Raw genomic sequence first — 27,797 nt, 5'->3', positions numbered from 1 at the left:
GTAGGGAGAGTACGAGAAGGTCATGAGGAACACTATGATTTAAGGAGTAAGTTAGAGGACTTACTACTAAGTCAGCTAAGGAGAATCAAAGGAAGTGGTAACAGAGTTGCAAGTCACAGAAACCCAGAAAAGAAGTTAAACTAAACGTTTAATGGCATTTGGTGAAGATAAAAAATTTAATGAATCCCTTCACAAGGATGATTTCAAACATACCACCAGAACATCTGAAATCTGTTGGCCACTGACCTGTGGGTTTTTGATGCAGTGGTCCCCACAATAGCAGCATTAACATCACCTGGGATCTTGTTAAAAATGAATTTAGGCGGCCCCATCTCATACCTACTAAATCAGAAAATCTGGGGTGAGGTCCAGGAGTCTGTTTTAATAAGCCTCTTGCTGCTGCTGCTAAGTCACTTCAGTTGTGTCTGACTCTGTGCAACCCCATAGACAGCAGCCCACCAGGCTCTGCTGTCCCTGGGATTCTCCAGGCAAGAACACTGGAGTGAGTTGCCATTGCCTTCTCCCAACAAGCCTCTTGGGTGATTCTAATCCTCACTAAGGTTTGAGAATCGCTGCTCTAGACGGTGCTTAGATAGCACCTGATAGCCATTCTTTTAGGAACCAATCCCCTTTCTGATAAACTCATTTTCCTTTGGATCTGTTAATAACATGTTGCCAAATTGCTAGAGCCTGAGCAGCAAGATTGGGTCAACACCCCACATTCATTGTAACACAATTCCTATCCTATACCGACTACTGACCACTTCTCCTTCCACTGGGTTATCTTTTTTGCTCTTCATCACATCTAACTATTCACAATGTCTGCTCCTTCACTGCTTCCCTGTGGGCATTTTTTCCGAATCTCTGATCCTGCTATCAACGGAACAAATCTCTAAATTTCAGTTTAAATTCCTGAGTGACACAGATTGTTGGTGAAACTCGCAAATTGGTACAACTTAGTATTCTGCCTCACTTATCGAAACAACAGCAACAGCGCCTTCGACTCAGTAAGTCCACTTCTGGGAAGTGATCCTACAGAGGGGCGTGCACGTATGCACAAAGAAGGGGGCCTTTCTCCGCCTACTCAACCAAAGGCCAGCTCACCCACCCTCAGTCAGCCCCCCCACCAAACCGCACCCCGCCAGTCCAAGCCTGGGTCCCATCCTCAAAGGGCCTCTCCGGGTGAGTCCGTTGAAGCCCTTACGGTGGTCAGAAAGGCCTGTTCACACCTCACTTCACACTGCAGTCAGTTGGAAGCAGCGGGGAAAGCCCTCACAGCCTCAGCTTCCCGCACGACCGGCCCCAACGCCAGCCCAAGCCTGCTGCGACTTGATCTGTCCCCTCTCTCCCTTTTCTCCTCGCGAAGGGAGGACCAGGGCCACTGCCAAGTACCGTGACGGCGGCCCTGACCCTGCCGCCTGCCGCCCGCCGCCTGCCGCCCGCCGCCAGGGGGCGGGCCCCGGAGGGCAGGGGGCGGGGCCGGCGGGGCGGGAAGGGGCGGGGCCGGCGGGCCGATCGCTCTGGTCGCCGTCCGCCCCCAACGCAGCAGCAGGAACCGAAGTCGCTGCCGCCTGGGTCGCTGGTCGCCCGCGCGCTGTCTCGGACGGTCCCGCAGCCATGGAGGACTTCATCGTGATCTCGGACGACAGCGACTCGGAGAGCTCCGGGGGAACCCGCTCGGGCCGGGCGCGGAGGCTCCGCCGGGCCCTGTCCCGGACCCCCGGCGCGCTGCCTCGCCGGACTGTGGTGAGTGAGCGAGCCGCCGCTCGCCGAGCCTCCTGCGGCCGGAGCCAGCCGCCGCTCGCACAGCCCTCGGCCCAGCCCGCTGCTTTCCGCGGCTCCGCCGCCCGCCTCCGGGCGCCTCACGGCTGCAGCCGCTTCCCGCCTTCCCGGTGTGTTCCGCCCCGAGGAGCGCGGCGGGCCCCGGGTCGAAACGCGGGGCCTCCGGGGCTCCGCGCTCAAGCCCGAGAGCGGCTGAGGCTGGAGAGTGGCCGCCGAGCACATGGACGAGGTCCTGGCGCGCCAGGTGCGGGGGCCGCTGGAGCCCACAGCCGGCGGCGGTCCTCAGGCCAGGCCGCGGGCTGCCCAGAACCTTGGGCGGGGGGCGGGGACACACGGGGTCCTCTGGGGAGACCCGGACTTCGAGGCGGGCGTGCGGGAGCGCGTAATTGTTTGGCCTGCGGTGTGTACAGATGTGTGCAGGAGGTAACAGGAGCCCAGGCGGGTAGGGAGGGAAGCTGGGGCCTGGGCCAGACGGTGGCCAAGCTCCAGGGCCTGGCAGTCGAGCGAGAGGGGCCGGGTTTTGGAGTTGTGCGGGAGGGCGGTTTATGGCGCTTCGCAAAAACATTTACCAAGCTCTAAAGGAATAGGGAGGGAAACATCCACGGTTTCTTTACCCCTCGGGCTGGTTAGTCTTTGTCCTTCTGCCTAAAGTGGTGAATAAAACATCTGTGGTCCCTGCCTTTCTAGAATCCTCCACAGATATTTATTGAGCCCCTACTACGGGCCAGGTATACTAAGAGCTGGGGATGCGATGAAGAACTCAACATCCCTGGCTTCTGTCATAGAAGGTGATAAAATCAACAAGTAGCTATAGAATACTCAAGGGATGGGAGGTGGGCGGGGCTTTCTCGGTATCAGGAGACTCTCAGCATCAGACCTCCAACAATTTTCCCAGCCTCCTAAAGCTACACCCCCAAAATAACAGAATTGTCACGCTAATGTTATTTGTAAACGCCTTTCTTCCTATGTAAATATTTCATCAAGACAAGTCCAGCTTCTGCTCCTCCAATCCCCTTCCCAGAGTTTTTAGCCCCTAATTCTCCACTGTGAGCCACTTCTGTCTCAGTTATAGTGTTAAATCTAGGAGGTCACTGTAAGAATGAATGGCATGCAAAACCAATTAACTTATACTGCTGTGCTGCCATGGTTCAAGCAAGAGGAATTCTCTATGACTTTCAGTAAAGAATTTAGAAGAGATGGACAGACAAGAGATTTTCAAGGTAAAAGTGACTGGATGTCCCTAGTACAGTGTGGGGGACATACTAGATATATTTGTTGGATGAAAGAATGGTTGACGAAATGGGGGAGAGAGCATTTCAGACAGACGTTTGATGGTGTGAGTGAATGTAACAGAAGCAGGCTTGAGGTGGCAGAAATGCTGCATTCACTTTGGACCTCGGAGGACTTGAACTCTGGAGAACAGTCAGGATTGGAGAGATTTGGTAATCATCTAAATAGAAAGAAGCACTGAAGGCCTAATTATGTTTGAGATAATCAAGGGAAAGAATATAGAAAGAAAAAAGGTGGAAGAAAAAAGTACTGCAGAATAACCCTCAACTGCCTCTCCTAATTCTTCCTCTTCCCTCCTCCTCCTTCTGTCAGTCCCCCTTTAACTTTGTGCTTCCTACCAGCTTTGCTTTTTCCTCCCAAGGAGTGTCCACCTCCCATCATCCTGGGCCGGCTTCCTTCTTCAAGTGCCCAGATGTCATCCTTAGCCAAGTCTGTGGTATGTGCTATAACCGTTCTTGCACATACATAGGAGTGTTCACAAACTTCCCCTCCTCCTCTGTCACCACTCAATCAAACATTTTGAGTTGGAGCCATTTAGAACTGAAGAGATGTGAAAGGCACGTTCCAGAGTAGCACCCAACGTAAATCTCGCTTCTCCAGATATTTCCTCCAGCTTTCTCAGAACTCCTGGCTAGTTCTCCTTTTATCCTTCTTTCAAGTTTATAAGGGTGGTAGGATAACCACACAAAATATCAGAGGCATTAAGAGACTCTCAAGGTTATAAAGCCTAAAGCACCTTTGTCCAGCTTTTCCTCAAGGCCCTGAGGTCAGATAAACCTCTGTTTAAATCCCAACTCTACTTCCCAATCTGCCCAACAGCTCTGGGAGCTTTGGCAAGTTCTGTTGTCTCTTTCAGCTTCTGCATTTGAGAACATTAATACCTACCAGGCAGGACCCTTAGAAGGTTTTTAATGAAACGATGCAAGGACAATGCCCAGCATAAATTGATAGCTTTTGCTACACTTTATGCTGTTTTCTCAATCTTGGCAAGCAGTGAAATAAAAGAAACAAGTTTTGTGATTTTTTTTTTCTTTTTTGCAAATATTGACTGAGGGGAAACAACTTGCTTGAATTCAGGAAATCAGGAAATCATTGGAGGTGAATGCTGAAGTTGATGTTTCTGAACTTCTGGCTCTTAACCTGGGCTTTAGACTTCAGTAAGTTGATGAAATATGTCTGTGTTTTTTATATTTATTGCTTCCCCCTATCCCCTCCCCCCCCCCACACACACTTATAAAAGCAGAACATGTTCAGCTAATTTTGGTTGGCCTAATTACAAAGATTGAGAAATGTATACAAAAGAAAATTTAAATTGCCCTTAATCTCACCTTGCAAAGATAACCAATGCTAACATTTTGAAGTATGCCTGCCTAAACTGTTCTTTGTGAGTGCCAGTGTGTGCTCATATATACCCATGTGTCTCCCACTGTGTTTTTGCAAATATGAAATCTTGCTGTACTTCTTTTTTTTTGTTTGCCTTTTTGTCTTAATATACTTTTCTATATCAACAAATATACATTTTCACCAATATTTATAATGTATTTCATTGTACAGATTTATAATTACATGTACCTTTTCCTATAAATGAGTATTATGCTGCCATTTCTAAACTTTCTCTGTTATAAGACAAGTCAGAAATTTCCTAATAAGTAATCTTTGTACCTTTGTTCATTTGTTTGTTTAGGATAAGTTCCTCTTAGAAGTGAGATTGCTGAGTCTAAAGGTATGCCCTCTTTGGGGACTTTTGATATATATTGTCAAATTTCCTGCAGAAATTGTACACCAATTATATTCTCACCATACCCCTTTCTCTACTATCAACTCACCCCTAGATATCATCAACTTACTGAATATGTAAATAATTATGGAACACTTATTATATGCCAGACACTGTTGTTGGCATACAGTTGCTAAGATTACAGCTAAAAATACAAAATCAAGTCCCTGTTTTTGTGGAGATTTCATTTTAGTCAGAGGGAGACAAAGAGTAAACAATCACATAGGTGTCTAACACAGAGTGTTAGAAAGAAGAGTAAGGCATTTTTGGTTTTTCAGTATTTGCTGGTTTGATAGCTAGATTCTGTGAGCTGTCATGGTTTTAATTTTTTCCTTTGGTTGTAGGTAGTGATTCGTTCTCTCATTAAATACTTGTTGAGCACATGCTCTGCCCATGGGTACCAAAGGTGGACAAGGTGACAATGAACCTATGTTCTAGTGGGGAAATAGCAATAAACTAAAAAATAAGTGAACAATATAATAGAGAACAATTTGGGTGGGTTTGGGAACGTTAGATGGTATCTTCAAAGAAGGCCTCTCTGAAGAGTTGATATTTGATCTGAGACCAAAATGACAGATTTGTTATGAGAAGATCTTGGGGAATAAAGTAACAGCAAAGGGTGTAGCAAAAGCAAAGATTGGAAGTAAGAAGGAGCATGACTAATTGAAGGAATCAAAAGGCCTGTGGGGCTAGAATGTAGGTGACAGAGTTGGAAGCGATGAGAAGTAGGTGGACTAGACTATATAAGGCCTGTAGCCCACGGTAAGGAATTTGGATTTTATTCTTATGTAATAAGAAATCTTTGAAGGCTCTTAAGCAGGGGAATAACATGATCTAATTTACATTTTTTAAAAGTGACTTTAGCTACTGTGAGGAGAAAAGACTGTAAAGTAAGGTGACCATATAATTTATCATCCAGATGGGGATCCTTTTGCAAATGAAAGAGGTTGCTAACTGGACAGAGTGTCAAACAACAGGCAAAAACTGAAACTGTCCCATACAAACCAGTTTCACCTTACTGTAAGGGGACAAAAGTGAAATCAAAGAGATTTGTCTTGGAGGTTGCAGCAGTAGTCCAGACCAGAGATCATCATAGCTTTGCAGGTGGTGCGACTGGATAACTGGAGGGATATGGAAGGTGCCAATGAAGTAAAATCAGCTGGTCATAAAACAGCAGGACCCTGTGGTCATTGCCTTGTACGTCCTCTGCCTGCCTTTTGTCTGTGGAAAAACTTTAGCTACATAGTAAGTTTAATCAGAGAAGGGAGAACATGCAGAAACAAAGGAAAGCAGTCAAGGAGACCAATAATAATTTAGTCCGTAAACAAATTCAAGGACCTTTCCTTCCTTCTCAGGCATTATAGATAATATTCTGAGCCAAATCCTGTGAGCTGTCTTCTGGTTACTGAAACCCCCACCAGGTAGAAGTTAACCACATAATGACCAGACTGTAACCATGACTTAAGCTGCCACAATTCCAAGAACTGGCTTCAAGGGAGTGAGAACAAACCAACCCTGGAACTGAAGACTAAGTGTACTTAAAACAATCAAGGTGATGCCGATCAGACCACTGATGACCGATTTCAAGATAACTGTCAGAGCTGACTGTACAGTTTCTGCATGTAGCCCCTTCCCTCAGCCTATAAAAGCTCTTGTCCACTGATTTTCAGGGGGCGGAGTTGGCCTTTGGACAGGTGTCCACCCTCTATACCCCCCATACCCTAGCTGTTGGCATCCAAAATAAAGCAAACTTTCCTTTCCAACAATCTTGCTTCTTTATTGACTTTCTGAATGACAAGCAGCCAGACCCCACTTTTGGTTACAGTCCTGCTCCTTGGTTGTGGTTAATGAGGGAAAGGGGGGAATCCTGAATGATGCCTTGGTTTGTCCCTAGCAACTGGATGCAAGTTGGTGTCGGTCATTGACATGGGGATGTCTTAGGGAGGAACAGGGTTAGAGGAAAGATTCATGAGTTCTTGAATGTAGTGCGCTATATATGTGTGAGTGTGTGTGTATATAGTTTATGTGAGTTAATTGCCTGTTCTTGTCCTGTTGGACTTTTTGTGGATTTTTTGTGTTTTTGTTTTTACTAACTTGTCAGTTTTACTTGGACTTCTCAGGCAGCGCTAGTGGTAAAGAGACAAAAGAGACGTGGGTTCAATCCCTGGGTTGGGAAGATCGCTGGAGAAGGAAATGGCAACCCACTCCCATATTGTCTGGAGAATCCCATGGACAGAGGAGCCTGGCAGGCTGTAATTGGTAGAGTCAGACACAACTGAAGCGACTTAGCCCAGTTTTACTTACATAATAAAGACTTTCTATAGGTTGGATTGGGTCCTCCAAAAAGATGTGTTGAAGCCCCTGCTGCCACTACAGAATGTGACTTTATTTGAAAATCAAGTCATTGCAGATGTAATCAGTGAAGATGAGATTACAGAAAGTAGGGTGGGCCCTTAGTCTGACATAAGTAGTATCTTTATAAGATGTGAAGACAGAGGAAGAATACTGTGAGACTTTGGGAGTTATTCAACTGCAAATCAATGAACACTAGAAGGTAAGAGAAGGGCATAGAACAGTTTCTCCCTAGAGCATTTAAGAGAACATGGTCCTGCAGACACCTTAATTTTGAACTTCTGAGCATCCAGAACTGTGAAAAACAACAAAAAGACCAGGAACAAGTCAAGGACATCCTCTGTCACCAATGCTTTTCAGCATTGTACTGGAGGTCCTAGCTGATGTTATTAGGCAAGAAAAAGTATACAGATTAGGAAAGAAGAAATAAAATTTTTACTCACAGATGTCATAATTGCCTATGTAGAAAAAATCCAAAAGAATTAGCAACCAAAAAAAAAAAATACTATTAAGTAATAATAGCAACGATGTAAGATGCAAGATCACTTTACAAAAGTCATCACTGTCCCGTATACCAGCAGTAAACAAGGGGAATTTGAAATTTAAAACATACTACCATTTACATCAAAACTGTGAAAATTAAATACTTAAATATAAATCTCATAAAACATCTATGAGAGAAATCTATGTGAGGAGAACTATAAAACTGTTAAAATATATCAAAGAGGAAATAAATGGAGATATATTCCATGTTCTAGAAAAACATCTGCTTTATTGAATACACCAAAGCCTTTGACTGTGTGGATCACAACAAACTGTGGAAAATTCTTCAAGAGATAGGAATACCAGACCACCTGACCTGCCTCCTGAGAAATCTGTATGCAGGTCAAGAAGCAACAGTTAGAACCGGACATGGAACAATGGACTAGTTCCAGATTGGGAAAGGAGTATGTCAAGGCTGTATGTTGTCACCCTGCTTATTTAACTTACATGCAGAGTACATCATGCGAAATGCCAGGGTGGATGAAACACAAGCTGGAATCAAGATTGCTGGGAGAAATATCAATAACCTCAGATATGCAGCTGATACCACCCTTATGCAGAAAGCAAAGAGGAACTGAAGAGCCTCTTGATGAAGGTGAAAGAGGAGAGTGATGCTTAAAACTCAACATTCAAAAAACTGAGATCATGGCATCCAGTCCCATCACTTCATAGCAGATAGATGGGGAAACAATGGAAACAGTGACAGACTTTATTTTCTTGGGCTCCAAAATCACTGCAGATGGTGACTACAGATATGAAATTAAAATACACTTGTTCCTTGGAAGAAAAGCTATGATCAACCTAGACAGCATATTAAAAAGCAGAGACATTACTTTGCCCACAAAGGTCTATCTTGTCAAAGCTATGGTTTTTCCAGTAGTCATATATGGATGTGAGTGTTGGATCACAAAGAAAGCTGAGCACTGAAGAATTGATGCTTTTGACCTGTGGTGTTGGAGAAGACTCTTGAAAGTCCCTTGCACTACAAGGAGATCAAACCAGTCAATCCTAAAGAAATCAGTCCTGAATATTCATTGGAAGGACTGATGCTGAAGCTGAAACTCCAATACTTTGGCCACCTGATGAGAAGAACTGACTCACTGGAAAAGACTGATGCTGGGAAAGATTGAAAGCAGGAGGAGAAGGAGACAGCAGAGGGTGAGATGGTTGGATGCATCACCAACTTGATGGCCATGAGTTTGAGCAAGCTCCAGGAGTTGGTGATGGACAAGGAAGCCTAGCGTGCTGCGGTCCATGGGGTTGCAGAGAGTCAGACACGACTAAGTGACTAAACTGAACTGAATCCATGTTCATGGAAAGGAAAACAGTATTGTTAAGATGTCAGTTCTTATGAACCTTATCTATAGATTAAATGCAATCCCGATCAGAATCCCAGCAAGTTATTTTGTAGATATCAGTAAACTGATTCAAGTTTATATGGAGAGGCAATTTGTTGTTGTTCAGTCACTTAGTCATGTCTGACTGTTTGAGACCCCGTGGCCTGCAGCACGTCAGCCTTCCCTGTCCTTCATTATCTCCTTGAATTTACTCAAACTCATGTCCATTGAGTTGGTAATGCTCTCCAACCATCTCACCCTCTGCTGCCTTCTGCCCTCAACCATTCTCAGCATCAGAGTCTTTTCCAGTAAGTTGGCTCTCCACATCAGATGGACAAAGTGTTGGAGCTTCAGTTTTAGCATCAGTCCTTCCAATGAATATTCAAGGTTGATTTCCTTTAGGATTGACTGATTTGATCTCCTTGCTATCCAAGGGACTCTCAAGAGTCTTCTCCAGCACCACAATTTGAAAGCATCAGTTCTTCAGCACTCAGCCTTCTTTATGGCCCAACTTTTACATCTATACATGACTACTGGAAAAACCCCATAGCTTTGCTTATATGGACCGTTTTCAGCAAAGTGATGCCTATGCTTTTTAATATGTTGTCTAGGTTTGTCATAGCTTTCCTTCCAGGGAGCAAGCACCTTAATTTCATGGTTGCATGATTTTGGAGCCCAAGAAAATAAAATCTGCCACATGTTTCCACTTTTTCCCCTTCTGTTTGCCATGAAGTGATGGGACCAGATACCACGATCTTAGTTTTTTGAGAGTTGAGTTTTAAGCCAGCTTTTTCACTCTGTTCTCTTCAGCCTCATCAAGAGGCTCTTTAGTTCTTCACTTTCTGCCATTAGAGTGGTATCATCTGCATATTTGAGGTTGAAAAGGTAATCTTTTTATTTATTTATTTTAAAGGATAATTGCTTTACAGAAATTTTGTTTTTTTCTGTCAAACATCAGCATGAATCAGCCATAGGTATACATATGTCTCTTCCCTCATGAACCTCCCTCCCATGTCCCTCCCCATTCCACCCCTGTAAGTTGATACAGAGCCCCTGTTTGAGTTCCCTGAGACATAACGCAAATTCCCATTGGCTATCTATTTTACATATGGTAATATAAGTGTCCATGTTACTCTTGCCATACGTTTAATCCTCTCCTCCCCTCTCCCTGTGTCCATAAGTTAGTTCTCTATGTCTGTTTCTCCATTGCTGCGTTGCAAATAAATTCATTGGTACCATCTTTCTAGATTCCATAAATATGCTTTGGTATACAGTATTTATCTTTCTCTTTCTGACTTACTTCACTCTGTAAAATAGGCTCTAGGTTCATCCACCTCATTAGACCTGACTCAAATGTGTTCCTTTTTATGGCTGAGTAATAACCATTATGTATATGTACCACAACTTCTTTATCCATTCATCTGTTGATAGACATCTAGGTTGCTTCCTTTTTCTAGCTATTGTAAATAGTGCTGTAGTAAACATTGTCTCCCAGTAATCTTGATTACAGTTGTGATTGATTCAGCCCAGCATTTCACATGATGTAATCTTCGTATAGGTTAAATAAGTAGCATGACAATATACAGCCTTGATGTGGTCCTTTCCCAATTTTGAACCAGTCCATTGTTCCATATCCAGTTCTAACCGTTGCTTCTTGATCCACAGACAGGTTTCTCAGGAGACAGGTAAGGTGGTCTGGTATTCCCTTTCTCTTTAAGAAGATGCAATAACCAACTGAATATTGGAGAAGAGCAGAGTCAGAAGACTGCCACTTTTGGCTTCAAAATTTACTACAAACCACAGTAATCAAAACAGTATGAAATTGGTGAAAGCATAGACAGATAGATCAGTGGAACACCATAGAAAGCCCAGAGATAGACCCAAATTACTCTAGTCAACTGATCTTTGACAATGCAGCTAAAGTAGTAGAAGGGGGCAGAGAGTCCTTTCAACAGTGGTGCTGGAGCAGTGGGACAGTCACAGGCAAAGATGTGAATCTAGACACAGACCTTACAGCTTTCATAAAAATCAGCTCAAAACCTGCACCATAGACCTGAACCTAGGATGCAAAACTGTGAAATTCCTAGAAGACAGGAGAAAACCTAGATGACTTTGGATTTGGTGATGATGTTTTAGATATAACATCAAGAACATAATCCATGGAAGAAATAATTGCTAAACTAAACTTCACTACCACTAAAAACTTCTCTGAAAAACAAGAGAATGAGAAGATAAGCCACAGACTGGAAGAAAATATTTATGAAAGACACATATGATAAAGGACTGTTACTGAAAACATGCAAATAACTCCTAAAATCAACAATAAGAAAACAAGCAACCTGATTAAAAAATGGGCAAAAGACATAAACGGACACATCATAAAGAAGGCATACAGATGGCAAATGTTCAACATCATACATACGCCATTCAGTTCAATTCAGTCACTCAGTCGTGTCCGACTCTTTGTGACTCCATGAATCGCAGCACGCCAGGCCTCCCTGTCCATCACCAACTCCCGGAGTTTACTCAAACCCATGTCCATTGAGTCAGTGATGCCATCCAGCCATCTCATCCTCTGTCGTCCCCTTCTCCTTCTGCCCCCAATCCCTCCCAGCATCAGGGTCTTTTCCAATGAGTCAACTCTTTGCATGAGGTGGCCAAAGTATTGGAGTTTCAGCTTCAGCATCAGTCCTTCCAATGAATATTCAGGACTGATTTCCTTTAGGACTGACTGGTTGGATCTCCTTGCAGTCCAAGGGGCTCTCAAGAGTCTTCTCCAATACCACAGTTCAAAAGCATCAATTCTTCAGTGCTCAGCTTTCTTCACAGTCCAACTCTCACATCCATACATGACTACTGGAAAAACCATAGCCTTGACTAGACAGACCTTTGTTGACAAAGTAATGTCTCTTCTTTTTAATATGCTGTCTAGGTTAGTCATAACTTTCCTTCCAAGGAGTAAGTGTCTTTTAATTTCATGGCTGCAATCACCATCTGCAGTGATTTTGGAGCCCAAAAAAAATAAAGTCTGTCACTGTTTCCACTGTTTTCCCATCTGTGATGGGACCAGATGCCATGATCTTAGTTTTCTGAATGTTGAGCTTTAAGCCAACTTTTTCACTCTCCTCTTTCACTTTCATCAAGAGGCTTTTTAGTTCCTCTTCACTCTTTGCCATAAGGGTGGTGTCATCTGCATATCCGAGGTTATTGATATTTCTCCCGGCAATCTTGATTCCAGCTTGTGCTTCTTCCAGCCCAGCGTTTCTCATGATGTACTCTGCATATAAGTTAAATAAGCAGGGTGACAATATACAGCCTTGACCTACTTCTTTTCCTATTTGGAACCAGTTTGTTGTTCCATGTCCAGTTCTAACTGTTGCTTCCTGACCTGCATATAGGTTTCTCAAGAGGCAGGTCAGGTGGTCTGGTATGCCCATCTCTTTCAGAATTTTCCACAGTTTGTTGTGATCCACAGTCAAAGGCTTTGATATAGTCAATAAAGCAGAAATAGATGTTTTTCTGGAACTCTCTTGCTTTTTCGATGATCCAGCGGATGTTGGCAATTTGATCTCTGGTTCCTCTGCCTTTTCTAAAACCAGCTTGAACATCTGGAAGTTCACAGTTCACGTATTGCTTAAGCCTGGCTTGGAGAATTTTGAGCATTGCTTTACTAGTGTGTGAGATGAGTGCAACTGTGCAGTAGTTTGAGCATTCTTTGGCATTGTCTTTCTTAGGGATTGGAATGAAAACTGACCTTTTCCAGTCCTGTGGCCACTGCTGAGTTTTCCAAATTTGCTGGCATATTGAGTGCAGCACTTTCACAGCATCATCTTTCAGGATGTGAAATAGCTCAACTGGAATTCCATCACCTCCACTAGCTTTGTTCGTAGTGATGCTTTCTAAGGCACACCTGACTTTACATTCCAGGATGTCTGGCTCTAGGTGAGTGATCACACCATCGTGATTATCTGGGTCATGAAGATCTTTTTTTTACAGTTCTTCTATGTATTCTTGCCACCTCTTCTTAATATCTTCTGCTTCTGTTGGGTCCATACCATTTGTGTCCTTTATTGAACCCATCTTTGCATGAAATGTTCCCTTGGTATCTCTAATTTTCTCGAAGAGATCTCCAGTCTTTCCCATTCTGTTGTTTTCCTCTATTTCTTTGCATTGATGGCTGAGGAAGGCTTTCTTATCTCTCCTTCCTATTCTTTGGAACTCTGCATTCAAATGGGTATATCTTTCCTTTTCTCCTTTGCTTTTCACTTCTCTTCTTTTCACAGCTATTTGTAAAGCGTCCTCAGGCAACCATTTTACCTTTTTGCATTTCTTTTTCATGGGGATGGTCTTGATCCCTATCTCCTGTGCAGTGTCACGGACCTCCGTGCATAGTTCATCAGGCACTATATGCCATTAGGGAATTGCTAATTAAAACAACAGTGAAGTATTATTACATTTGGATTTTAGAATAGACAAAATTCAAAACACAACAGCAAATGCTGGTAAGGATGTGGAATAATGGAATTCTCATTAATTACTGGTGGGAAAGCAAAATGGTACAGCAAATTTGGAAAACAGTTTGGCAGTTTTTTACAAAACTAATGTATTCTTATAGTACAAACCAACAGTTTTGCTCCCTGGTATTTACCCAAATGAATCGAAACAAATCCACACACAAAAAAACTGAATATAGATGTTTATATATCAGCTTCATGCATAATTGCCAAAACTTGGAAGGCCACTAAAATAAGTAAGTAAAGTCCTCCAGTAAGTAAATGGATAAGTAAACTGTTACCTCCAGACACTGGAATATTATTCAGCGCTAAAAAGAAATGATCTATCAAGCCATGAAAATACTTGGAGGAAACTTAAATGGCTCTTTTCACTTAGTAATATGCCGTCTTGGAGAAGGCAATGGCAACCCACTCCAGTACTCTTGCCTGGAAAATCCCATCAACAGAGGAGCCTGGTAGGCTGCAGTCCATGGGGTCGCACAGAGTCGGACACGACTGAATCGACTTAGCAGCAGCAGCAGCAGAAATATGCAGTCTGAAAAGACTATACTGTGTGATTGCAACAATATGACATTCTGGAAAAGTAAAAACTATGGGACAGTGAAAAGATATTGGTTTTCAGGAGTTAGTGGAGAGAAAGTAGTGAATAAGCGGAGCACAGGATTTTCAGGCAGTGAAACTGTTCTGTGTGATACTCAATAGTAGATACATGTTGTTATGTATTTGTCAAAACCCATAAAATGCAAGAGTAAACCCTGATATAAACTGTAGGCTTAGGGTATTGATAATGTGCCAGGTTGGGTTTATCAGTTATAACTAATATACCACTGTGATGCTGGATACTGATAGTGGGGAAGTTGTACATATGTGGGGATTGGACTATATGGTAACATTCCATACTTTCTGTTCAGTTTTGCCATGAACCAAAAACTGCTCTAAAAAGTAAAGTTTATCAATTTAAAAAATGTACCAGTCCAAAAAATTCAAATACTGGAGAATGGTATGCAGTGAAAGTTAGGGTAGTATTGGTCCCCAGCTCATTATTTTCCAGAGTTTTTTTCTAGGTTTTCTCACATTTCTCTTGTTTTAAGTTATTTATTTAAATTTTTTGCTTTGTTGATGCATAATTGACGAAACTAAGATATTTTAAGTATACATCATGGTGATTTAACTAGCAAAGTTTAATTAATTAATGAACAAGGTTTTTACCTTTTAATCAAAGTTTCACACATTATAAATGAACTTTAGTGTCATGTTCCCCTTTCCAAAAATCCTTCACTTATTGACATATACCGTTATATTAGTTTCAGGTGTACATCATAATGCTTCAGTATTTATACACACTGCAAAATGACATCCATAATAAGTCCGTCTACATCATTTATCATACATCAATATATTATAAAACATTATTGATAGGAAGTTTATACCTCTTGACCCCCTTAACCAACTTTGCTTACCCTCCCAACCCTCCCAGCAACCTCCATTATATTCTTTGTGTGAATTTCATATGGTGTGTTTTTGTTTTTAGATCCCACGTGTAAGTGAAATCATATGGTATTTTTCTTTCTCTGACTTATTTTACTTAGCATGATACCCTCAAGTTCCATCCATGTTGTCACAAATGGCAAAATTTCATACTTTTCGTACTTTTTTACGGCTGAGTAGTATCCTGGGGTGTGTGTGTGTGTGTGTGCGTGTGTGTGTGCGTGTGTGTGTGTGTATGTGCGTGTGTGTGTGTGTGTTAGTTGCTCGGTCATGTCCAACTCTTTGTGACCCCATGGACTGTAGCCCACCAGCCTCCTCTGTTCGTGGAATTCTCCAGGTGAGAATACTGGAGTGGGTAGCCATTCCCTTCTCCAGGGGATCTTCCCAACCCAGGGATCGAACCCAGGTGTCCCGCATCACGGGCAGATTGTTTACAGTCTGAGACACTAGGTTAGCCCCACATGTATGCGCATATATATACATATATGCACTACGTGTTTATTCAGTCATTAGCAGACACTTATGTTGTTTTCATTTCTTGGCTATTGTAACTAATGCTTCAGTGAATGTGGGGGTGCATATATGTTTTCAAATCAATGTTTTCATTTTCTTCAGATAAATAACCAGAAGTAGAATTGCTGGATGGATCACACGTTGGTTCTATTTTTAATTTGGGGGGAAACTTCTATACTGTTTTCCATAGCACTGTGCTAAACATTACACTAACAGTGCACAAGGGTGTCCTTTTCTAGAACATCCTTACCAACCCTTGTTATCGCCTGTCTTTTTAGTAAGAGCCACTGTTACTGGAATAAATGGATATTTCATTGTGGTTTTGATTTTCATTTCCCTGATGATTAGTGATATTGAGCATCTTTTCATGTGTCTGCTGGCCATCTGTAAATGTCTATTTAGGTCCTCTGTCCATTCCATAATCAGATTTTTGGCTTTTTGTTATTGAGTTGTATGAGTTCTTTATATATTTTGGATATTAATCTTTTATCAGATACATGATTTGCAAATAGTTTCTCTCACTTAGGAGGTTGTCTTTTCATTATGTTGATGGTGTTCTTTGCTGCACAGAAGCTTTAGTTTGATGTAGTCCCATTTGTTTGTTTTTGCTTTTGTTGGCTTTGCTTTTGGAATCAGATACAGAATAATCACCAAAACTAATGTCATGGAGCTTCCTGCCTCTATTTTCTTCTAGGAGCTCAGTGGTTTCACATCTTATATTCAAGCCTCTAGTCCGTTTTGAGTTAATTTTTGTGTGTGGTGTAAGATGGCAGTCTAGTTTCATTCTTTGGCATGTGGCTTTCCAGTTTTCCTCGCACCATTTACTAAAGAGTGTCCATTGTATAATCTTTCCTCTTTTGTCATAAATTAATTGACCATGTAAGCATGGGATTTGTTTCTGGGCTATTTTTCTTAAAATTGATCCACATGTCTGCTTTTATGCCAAAATCATATTGAGTTTGAAATCAGTGAATGCAGTGTCTTCAGCTTTGTTCATCTTTCTCAAGAATGTTTTGGCTATTTAGGATCTTTTGTGGTTCCATATAAATTTTAAAATTGTTTGTTCTATTTCTGTGAAATGTGCCATTGGGATTTTGATGGGGATTACATTGAATCTGTAGATTGCTTTGGGTAATATGGACATTTTAACAATATTCATTCATCCAAACCATGAGCATAAAACATCTTTCCATTAATTTGTGTTTTCAGTGTCTTTCATCAGTGTCTTATAGTTTTTGATATACAGGTCTTTTACCTCCTTGGTTAAATTTACTCATAGGTATTTTATTCTTTTTGATACTATTGTACATGGGATTGTTTTCCCAACTTCTTTTTTAACAGTTTGTTGTTAGTATGTAGAAATACAGCAGATTTTTTTATATTTAGTTTGTACTCTGCAACTTTTCTGAATTCATTTATTAGTTCTTATAGTTGTTGTTTTTTTTTTTTTGATGTGGTTATTAGCATTTTATATATTGTCCACAAATAGTGAAAATTATACTTCTTCCTTTCCAGTTTGAATGCCGTTTATTTCTGCATCTTGCCTTATTGCTTTGGCTAGGACTTCCAATACCATGTTGAATAAAAGTGACAAGAGTGGACATCCTTGTCTTATTCCTGATATTAGAGGAAAAGCTTTCAACTTTCACCACTGAATATGATGTTAACAGTGGGTGTGTCATATATGGCCTTTATTTTGTTGAGGTATGTTTCCATCTCTACCCACTTTATTGAGAGTCTTTGGCATAAATGAATGTTGAATTTTGTCAAATGCTTTTTCTGCAATTGTTGCTATAATCTTGATTTTTATCCTTCATTTTGTTCATGTATATCTTGTTAATTGATTTTTGGGTGGTGAACCATCCTTGCATTCCTAGAATAAATTGTTGGGTTTGGTTTGTTATTATTTTGTTGAAGAATTCTGTATCTATGGTCATCAGTGATATTGGCCTGTACTTTTCTTTTCTTTTGATATTCTTGTCTGGTTGGTATCAAGGCCATGTTGGCCTTGTAAAATGAATTTGGAAGCATTCCTTCCTCTTCAGTTTTTTGGGAGAGTTGGAGAAGGATAGGTATTAAATCTTATTTAAATATTTGGTAGAATTCACCAATGAAACCATGGTCTTGGACTTTTATTGGGGGATGGCAGTTTTTGATTACTGATTCCATCTCATTATTAGTAATCTGTCTATTCAGATTTTCTATTTTTTCATGATTCAGTCTTGGAGGATTATGTTTCTAGGAATTTATCCATTTCTTCTAGGTTGTCCAATTTGTTGACATATAATTACTCTTAGTATTTTTTATGATCCTGTGTATTTCTGTGGTATCAGTTGTAACTTCTCTTTCATTTCTGAGTTTATTCATTTGAGCCCTTCCTACTTTTTTTCTTGGTGAGTCTAGCTAAAGATCTGTCTATTTTCTTTTCAAGAACCAGCTCTTAGTTTCATTGATCTTTTCTGTTGTCTTTTTAGTCTTTCAATTCTTTCTACTCTGATCTTTATTATATCCTTCCTTCTACTAACTCTAGGCTTCACTTCTTTTTCTAGTTCCTTTAGTTGTAAAGTTAAATTATTTCTTTGAGATTTGTCTTGTTTCTTGAAGTAGGCCTGTAGGTCACGTTGCCTCTTAAAACTTATTTTGCTGCATCCTATAGATTTTGGTAAGTTGTATTTCCATTTTCATTTGTCTCAAGGTATTCTTTTTTAACTTCTCTTTTTCTGAAATTTATTCGGATTTGTTTTATTAAATAGGATCTATCCTGGAGAGTGTTGCATGTGCACATAAGAAGAATGTATAATATCTTGCTTTTGGCCGGAATGCTCTATATATATCTATTAAATTAACCAGGCCTAGTGTGTCTTTTAAGGCCAGTGTTTCCTTATTGTTCTTCTGTCTGAATGATCTGTCCATTAATGTAAATGGGGTATTAAAGTGTATCACATTTTTTATTGCTGTCAGTTTCTCCCATTACATTTATTAATATTTGCTTTATATATTTAGGTGCTCCTATGTTGAGTACATAAATATTTACAAATGTTATATCCTCTGGTTGGATTGACCCCTTTATCATTATGTAATGCCTTTCTTTGTCTTTTACTACAGTCTTTATTTTAATGTTTATTTTGTCTGATATAAGTATAGTTACCCCATCTTTCTTTTGGTTTCCATTTGCATGGAACATCTTTTCTATCCCTTAACTTTTAGTCAGAGTGTGTCCTAACATCTGAAGTAAATCTAACAGGGAGCATATGTTTATTTTTTTAATGTCTTGTTTTTTTAATCCACCCAGCCACTCTGTGTCTTTTGATTGGAGAATTTAGCCTGCTTATATTTAAAGCTATATTTTAATATATATTTAAAGCTGTGTATTTAGCCTGCTTATATATAATTATTGACAGGTGTGTGGTTACTGATAGATGTGTACTTACTGCCATTTTTTTCATTGTTTTCTGGCAGTTTTCTGGTTTGTTTCTGTTCTGTCTTCTGGTCTCCTACCTTGTGGTCTGATGAGTTCCTTTAGTGTTATGCATACATTCCTTTCACATTATCTTTTATGTACATGTTAGAGAGTTTTGCTTTGTGGTTACCATGAAGCTCGCATATAGGTTCTGGTTCAAGACGGCACAGTAGAAGAATGTGTGCTCATGTCCTCCTGTGAGAACACCAGAATTGCAACTAGCTTTTGAACAATCATCGACAAGAGAACACTGGAACCCACCAAAAAAAGATATCCCACATCCAAAGACAAGCCACAGCAAGACAGCGGGAGGGGTGCAACCATGATAAAAATAAAATCTGACAAAGGAACTGGGAATCCCTGGGGAATCTGGCCTTGAAGGCCAATGGGATTTGATTATAGGACTTCCACAGGACTGGGGAAAACAGAAACTCCAGTCTTAGAGAGTAGAAACAAAATTTTGTGTGCACCAAGCCCCAGAGGAAAGGAGCAGTGACCCCACAGGTTACTGAACCAAAACTGCTTGCTAGTGTTGGAGGGTCTCCTCTGGAGGCGTGGGTTGGCAGGGGCTCACCACAGGGACAGGCACACGGGCAGCATCAGGCAACGAAGGTCCCACTTGGTGTAAACCCTCTTGGAGTTGACCATAGACCCTACCATACAGCCCCTAGACCCCAGGGCAGGGTTGCCTCAGGCCAAACAGCTACCAGGGATGGAGTGCAACCCCATCCACCAGCAAATAATTGGACTAAAGCTTTACTGAGCAAGACCCTGCCCACCAGAGCAAGACCCAGTTTTTCCCACTGCCAGTCCCTCCCACCAGGAAGCTTACACAAACCTGTTAGCTTCATTCATCAGAGGGCAGACAGAAGAAGCAAGAAGAAGCACAATCCCACAGCAGCTAAAACAAAAACCATATTACAGAAAGGTAATCATGATGAAAAAGCAGAAAGTTATGTCACAGATGAAGGGACAATGTAAAACCACAGAAAAACAACTAAATGAAGTGGAGATAGGCAATGTTCCAGAAAAAGAATTCAGAATAATGTTAGTGAAGCTGATTCAGGATCTCAGAAAAGAATGAAGGGAAAGATTGAGATGAAAGAAATATTTACAAAAGACATATAAGAACAAACAGATGAATAATACACTAGAAGGAATCAACAGCCGAATAACTGAGGCAGAAGAACGGGATAAATGACCTGGAGGACTGAATGCTGGAAATCACTGCTGTAGAACAGAATAAGAGAAAAGAATGAAAAGAAATGAAAACAGCCCAGGAGAACTCGGGGCCAATAGTAAACCCACCAACATTCACAATATAGGGGTCCCAGAAGGAGAAGAGAGAAACAGACCAGAAGAAATGTTTGAAGAGATAATAGCTGAAAACTTCCCCAACATGGGAAAGGAAATAGTCAACCATGTCCAGGCAGCACAGGGAGTCCCAAGCAGGATGAACCCAAGGAGGAACACACCAGGATACATAGTAATCAAACTGACAGAAGTTAAAGACAAAGATAAAATATTAAAAGCAACAAGGGAAAAATGACAACATACAAGGGAATTCCCATCATGCTATCAGCTGATTTCTCAACAGAAACTCTACAAGCCAGAAGGGAATGGCACCATATATTTAAGTGATGAAAGGGAAGAACCTACAACCAAGAATACTCTACCCAGCAAGACTCTGATTCAGATTTGATGGATAAATCCAGAGCTTTCCAGACAAGCAAAAGTTGAGAGAGTTCAGCACTGTCAAACTAGCTTTACAACAAATGCTAAAAAGGAGCTTCTCTAGGCAGGAAACACAAGAGAAGGAAAACACCTACAGAATATAAGCCCAAAACAATTAAGAGAATGGTAATAATATTATTCAGTTCAGTCACTCAGTCATGTCCAACTCTTTGCAGCCCCATGGACTGCAGCACGCCAGGCTTCCCTGTCCTTACCAACTCCTGGAGTTTGCCCAAACTAAAGTTGATGATGCCATCCAACCATCTCATCCTCTGTCATCCCCTTCTCCTCCTGCCTTCAATCTTTCCCAGCATCAAGGTCATTTCCAATGAATCAGTTCTTTGCATCAGGTGCCAAAATATTGGAGTTTCAGCTTTAGCATCAGTCCTTCCAATGAATATGCAGGACTGATTTCCTTTAGGATGCACTGGTTTGATCTCCTTGCAGTCCAAGGGACTTTCAAGAGCCTTCTCCAACACCACAGTTCAAAAGCATCAATTCTTCAGTGCTCAGCTTTCTTTATAGTCCAACTTTCACATCCATATATGACTACTAGAAAAACCAGAGCTTTGACTAGACAGATCTTTGTTGGTAAAATAATGTCTCTGCTTTTTAATATACTGTCTAGGTTGGTCATAGCTTTTCGTCCAAGGAGTAAACATCTTTTAATTTTATGGCTGCAGTCACCATCTGCAGTGATTTTGGAGCCCAAAAAAAACAGTCTGTCACTGTTTCCATTGTTTCCTCATCAATTTGCCATGAAGTGATGGGACCAGATGCCATGATCTTAGTTTTTTGAATGTTGAGTTTTAAGCCTTTTTTTTCACCCTCCTCTTTCACTTTCATCAAGAGTCTCTTTAATTCTTTGCCTTCTGCCATAAGGGTGGTGTTATCTGCGTATCTGAGGTTATTGATATTTCTCCCAGCAATCTTGATTCTAGCTTGTGATTCATCCAGCCTGGCATTTCGCATGATGTACTCTGCATATAAGTTATAAGCAGGGTGACAGTATATAGCCTTGACGTACTCCTTTCCCAATTTGGAACCAGTCTGTTGTTCCATATCCAGTTCTAACTGTTGCTTCTTGACCTGCATACAGATTTCTCAGGAGGCAGGTCAGGTGGTCTGGTATTCCCATCTCTTTCAGAATTTTCCACAGTTTGTTTTGATCCATACAGTCAAAGGCTTTGGTGTAGCCAATAATGCAAAAGTAGATGTTTTTCTGCAACTCTCTTGCTTTCTCGATGATCCAACGGACGTTGGCAATTTGATCTCTGGTTCCTCTGCCTTTTCTAAATCCAGCTTGAACATCTGGAAGTTCATGGTTCACATAGTGTTGAAGCCTGGCTTGGAGAATTTTGAGCATTACTCTGCTGGCATGTGAGATGAGTGCAATTGTGCAGTAGTTTGAGCATTCTTTGGCATTGTTTTTCTTTGGGATTGGAATGAAAACTGACCTTTTCCAGTCCTGTGGCCACTCTTGAGTTTTCCAAATTTGCTGGCATATTGAGTGTAGCACTTTCACAGCATCATCTTTTAGGATTTGAAATAGCCCAACTGGAATCGAAATAGCTCAAGTGGAATTCCATCACCTCCACTAGCTTTGTTTGTAGTGATGCTGCCTAAGGGCCTACTTGACCTCACCTTCCAGGATGTCTCGCTCTAGGTGAGTGATCACACCACTGTGGTTATCTTGGTCGTGAAGATCTTTTTGATATAGTTCTTCTGTATATTCTTGCCACCTCTTCTTAATATCTTCTGCTTCTGTTAGGTCCCTACCATTTCTGTGGTTTGTTGTGCCCATCTTTGCATGAAATGTTCCCTTGGTATCTTGAATTTTCCTGAAGAGATCTCTAGTCTTTCCCATTCTATTGTTTTCCTCTATTTCTTTGTATTGATCACTGAGCAAGGCTTTCTAATAAGATCATACAGACTGATAGTTACCTAAAACGTAAATGGATTAAATGCACCAGCCAAAAGGCATAGACTGGCTAGACAGATGAAAACATGTGCATGTATACACTTCCGCTTACCACATCACTCTGCTTGATCCCCCAAATTGTATGTAATTATTTTATATTGTTAAGTGAATCATATTCTTATTATGGCTTGCAATTATAATTATCTTTTTTTTTCTGGCTATTCATTGTGAAAACTGATAAATATCTTTCACTATGGTGACTATGTAACTATTACTCACTTAATACCATTTAATTGTGATTTGTCAACAGAGAAATAATAGAATTCTATATCACCAAAACTATGATTTAATAGAAAAACCTGTAATCACTTTTTAAAATCCAAATGCATATCAGAATTATCTTGAAATTTTTTGAAAAATACAAATGCTCATGTATTGCTTTTTTTTATCTCCAGAGCTCCAGATAGGTTTCTAATAAGCAGTCATGTTTAAAAACAACTGGACTGTATGACGATCTTTTACTTTTATCTAGTTTGTTTCACTTTTTCTATTTAATATTCAGTGCTCTCATTTCATTTAGTTTGTTTTCCAATTTCTCCATCTCTTTTTTTTTCTGGTGTTCTTTCTTATGCCTTTATCAGGTTTACTAGAAAAGCTTTTGTATGCATATATATAAATAATATGTGTAATATATGTTTTTTAGAAAACTTATCAATCTTTGCCTAAAAATTTCTGAAACTTTGATTCCAATTGTTTGACTTAGTATGAGTACAGTGCTAGATTTCTAATTAAAAAAACATATGCAAAAAAAAAAAAAAAACATATGCAACAAGCAACAAAGGTTTACTATATAGCACAGGGAACTATAGTCAATATCTTCTATAACCTATAATGGAAAATAATTTCAAACATAATGTTTGTATGTGTGTGTGTGTATGACTGAATCACCTTGCTGTGCCGCTGAAGCGTAAGTCAATTATACTTCAACAAAATACGTGCATTAACAAAAGAAGCCACATATAAAAGACCACATAATTGTGATTCCATTTATATGAAATATTAGAGTGGGCAAATTCATAGAGACAGGAAAAGGGTATATAGGTCAGATAGATGGAGATTGATGTAATAGCTATGTTACTAATAGTGCTTAGTTAGAATAGGCTTCATGGATCTGTAGCCCCATTTGGGCTCCCTAAAACTATAATTAAACTTAATGCTTCTTTGTCCCCTTCCTACCTGACAAGTTTCAAGTTAAAAGCCTGCGTGGTAACCTTACCCATGGAAAAAGCAGATAGGATCTTTAGGGAAGAGGGCTTAAAACAAAGAAAGGGGACTCTGTTCAGCCCTTGGTTCTAGTTTCACCAAATAATGAAGCCATTCCATTTGCCTTGTTGGAAAAGAGTGATAGGTAGAGAGAAACCTGAAGTATCTGTATTATTTTCAGTGTTGGTGAATGGAAGGTCCATATGTGAGGTATGGAAGATGAGCTTTCCCCCTCAAAATTATTTTTTTTAGATTCAGTTGATGTTTCTTGAGCACTTTGACATTTTTCAAAAGATGCTGTGCCAGTCATTATGGCATTATACTCAGTCCTAGTGGGAAAGATAAGCAGCTAATATTGGAATATTATAAAAAGACCTGGACCTAGGAACTTCTGCCTTCAGCAATATGACTGACTGACTTTAAAGGGATCTCTGCTAAAACAACAACTAGATTCTGAAAGAAACTAATTTTTCCTGCTTGCTGGATTGGCAGAAATTAACAGAAATCTCCAAGGAGAAAAGTAAAACCAAAATCATGAGATAACCTGGAGTGGTGAAGAGCAAATCCCATTATCGGCACCATAATTGGGAAGTAACTTGGACTAGCCCCTTGAAGGTGTAAATGGATGAGACTTCTCATTTACACAGATCCAGAAACCCAAAAGTAGTTTGCTTTCTGGGTTTTAGTTTTTACAGCTAGAAAATATGAATGATATTCACCTGACAGGGTCCTTGTGAGACATCTGGGTCAGAAAATAAGGTTATTGGGGTGGACAAGGACTTTATGGGCTTATTGCTGTTTTTCATTCTACAGATGCAGACTGTTAGAGGGCCTTGTTATTGTTTAGTTGCTATGTCATGGCCAGCTCTTCTGTGACCCCATGGACTACAGTCTTCCAGGCTCCTCTGTCCCTGGGCTTTCTCAGGCAAGAATACTGGAGTGAGTTGACATTTCCTTCTGCAGGGAATCTTTCCAGCTCAGGGACTGAATCCGAGTCCCCTGCATTGGCAGGTGGATTTTTTACCACTAAGCCACCAGGGGAGCCCATTGGAGAGTCTTAGTCATCTGTGTTTCCATCTGCTGACATAATTATTAAAACTAGAAAGATAATTTGTTATCTCTGAAAACTTAGAGTAATATGTGATGAAAGAGTTAAGAGGACTGTCAGAGGACAAGGAGATGAAAGGATAAGCAAACAATTGTCATTAGATTACATTTATTCATTTATCTAATGAGTTAATAAACACTATGAGCTGAATCTAAAATACTATGTCAGGGTACAGGATACGAGAATAAGTTACTGTCTAATGAGGGGAAGGATATGGAAGTGCTCTGTGACATGCACTGAAGGATATTAGTATGTACAGAGTGCTTTGGAGTCATCAAAAAGGGAAGCAGTAAGCTCTCCAAGGTTGAGCAATGCAGTTGAACTGTGCTTCCAATCTGTGAAACTCCTTGACGTGCCAAAATACTCCCGGAGGGCCCAGTTAAAAATCAGGCAGACTCTAGTGAGAAATCTACTGAAAGAGGGCTGCACAGGGCAACACCTATGAATTTGCTGCTCTTTTAACAGACTGCATTCCCTAATCACTTGCCACTTAAGTGACAGAAAGCTGAAATGTTTATGGTTTTGAAATGTCAGGGGATAGAGGTAAAGGATAGCAGAGCAGCAAAGAATTAGGACTGCAATCCCTAATCTCTAAAAGCAAGAAAATCACGGGAAGGGCAAACCCCAAAATTAAAGTAAAATCTCTGCCCAAATCCTTGGCCAATAGTGAAATCTAGGTAGGCACAAGAGAGAACCACCCTGTCCCCCACCCCCAAAAGGCCAGGTTACAAGGGTAGTAGCTAGAAAGCATAAGAACAAAGATACCAGCACATACGTTGTATGAAGGAGACAAAGCTTGCAGTTTGAGTAACAGATCAACTACTAGAGCAACAACTATGAAAAGACAATTTTTGGAAGAAAACAATCAAATCATTACATGTATCTATAAAACTCAATTTTCAACCAAAAATTGCTAGACATGCAAAAAAACAGGTGTGACTCATTCTCAGGGCGAGGAAAAAAAAAGGAGGCAGTCAATGGAATCTGACTGGAGTGAGCTTAAGTGTTGGATTTAACAAAAACTTCAAAATAATTACTATAAATATGTTTATTTGATTAAAGAAAATATGACATCAATGAGTGAATAAATAGAAAATCTCAACAGAGAAATGAAAGCTATAAAAAGCAGAAATTCAGTTTATAAAAACAAAATTTGGGTATAGAAGAGGCATCCACAGGGAAGAGAGTGTGAAGATACACAGGGAGAAGATGGCCATGTGATAGGAGTGATGCATCTACAAGCCACAGAGTGCCGAGGATTGCTTAATGAACAGAAGCTAGGTGAGCCAAGGAAGGAATCTCACCTACAGCCGTTAGAGAGAGCATGACCCTGCTGACACCTTGATTTTGGACGTTAGAGCTGTGAGGCAATAAAATTCTGTTGTTTTAAGAAAAGAAAAGTTCAGGAGTTTAAAAATGCAGTAACTAAAATTTTAAAGTAACTGTATGGGCTCAGTGGAAAGAAAGCAGGCGATGGCGGTGGGGAGGGACGGAGCCCTGGAGTGGGCTGCCATGCCCTCCTGTCCCACAACGGGAGAAGCCCCTGCAGTGAGACCCCCGTGCATCTCAGCTGGAGAGTAGCCCGCACTCGCTGCGTCCAGAGGAAAGCCTGCCTGGCAGCGGGGAACCAACACAGCCAACAAGAAGTAAAATCATTAAAAATAAGGACAAAATAGTGACATTTTCACATGGAGTGAGAGAATTTATCATTAGCACTCCTGTGCTACAAGATATTTTAGCTGAAGGGAAATGACACCAAATGGAATGTTGGATCTACACAAATGAAGAGAACTAGGAATTGTAAATATGTGTACAAAAAGAAAGTATTTGCTTCCATTAATTTCCTTAAAAATAAATAACTGAAAGTAAATACTTATGCTATATATATATAAGTATAATATATATGACAACAAAAATAAAGAGTGGGGCACAAGGCAAGAGAAATATAAGATTTCTACATTTTTATCTTAAGTGTTTTAATATTTTTCCTAAGTACACTGGAATAAATTGAATCTGTATACTGTAGCCACGTGAAAAGTGTAAAAGTGTTAGTCGCTCAGTTGTGTCCAACTCTTTGGGACCCCATGGACTATAGTCCTCCAGGCTTCGGTGTTCATGGAATTTTCCAGGGAAGAACACCGGAGTGGGTAGCCGTTCCCTTCTCCAGGGAGTCTTCCCAAGCCACAGATCGAACCCAGGTCTCCTGTATTGCAGACTGATTCTTTACTATCTGAGCCACCAGGAAAGCCCCTGTAACCACATGCGTGCTAGGTCGCTTCAGTCATGTCCAACTCTTTGTGACCCTCTGGACTGTAGCACACCAGGCTCCTCTGTCCATGAGATTCTCTAGGCGAGAATACTGGAGTGGGTTGCCATGCCCTTCTCCAGGGGATCTTCCAACCCAGGGATTGAATCCATGTCTTTTACGTCTCCTGCATTGGCAGGTGGGTTCTTTACTTCTGGAGCCCCCTGGAAAGCCCAAATAAAGAGCTGAAGAGAGTAGTTAGACTGTAGCCCACCATGCTCCTCTGTCCATGGAATTCTCCAGGCAAGAATGAACACTGGATTGAGCTGCCATTCCCTTCTCCAAGGGATTTTCCTGACCCAGGGATCAAACCCAGGTCTCCTGCATGGAAGGCAGATTCTTTATCAACGGGGCCACTAGGGAAGCCCTTGAGTAACCATTAAAAATATAATAAAAAAATACAGCTAGAA

At 40.8% G+C, this 27,797-nt stretch overlaps 1 protein-coding gene across 2 annotated transcripts in view; it reads left to right on the top strand.

Annotated features, from left to right (window-relative positions):
- The first annotated feature begins 1,502 nt into the window (after nucleotides 1-1,502).
- SIMC1 (SUMO interacting motifs containing 1) overlaps nucleotides 1,503-27,797 on the top strand; it is a 69,369-nt gene continuing 43,074 nt past the window's right edge. The window contains exons 1-2 of one of the 2 annotated variants that reach the window (XM_043470659.1): nucleotides 1,503-1,746; nucleotides 4,757-4,795. In XM_043470659.1, the coding sequence (XP_043326594.1) occupies nucleotides 1,618-1,746; nucleotides 4,757-4,795 (168 nt within the window). In that variant the 5' untranslated portion in view covers nucleotides 1,503-1,617. The remainder of the gene's footprint in view (nucleotides 1,747-4,756; nucleotides 4,796-27,797) is intronic. The other variant, XM_043470660.1, reaches the window with a different exon arrangement.

This window comes from Cervus canadensis, chromosome 6 (genome assembly GCF_019320065.1).
Source record: "Cervus canadensis isolate Bull #8, Minnesota chromosome 6, ASM1932006v1, whole genome shotgun sequence".
NCBI classification, from domain to species: domain Eukaryota; kingdom Metazoa; phylum Chordata; class Mammalia; order Artiodactyla; family Cervidae; genus Cervus; species Cervus canadensis.
Note: the sequence above shows the minus strand (reverse complement) of the source record. Positions and strands in the feature narration are given on the sequence as shown.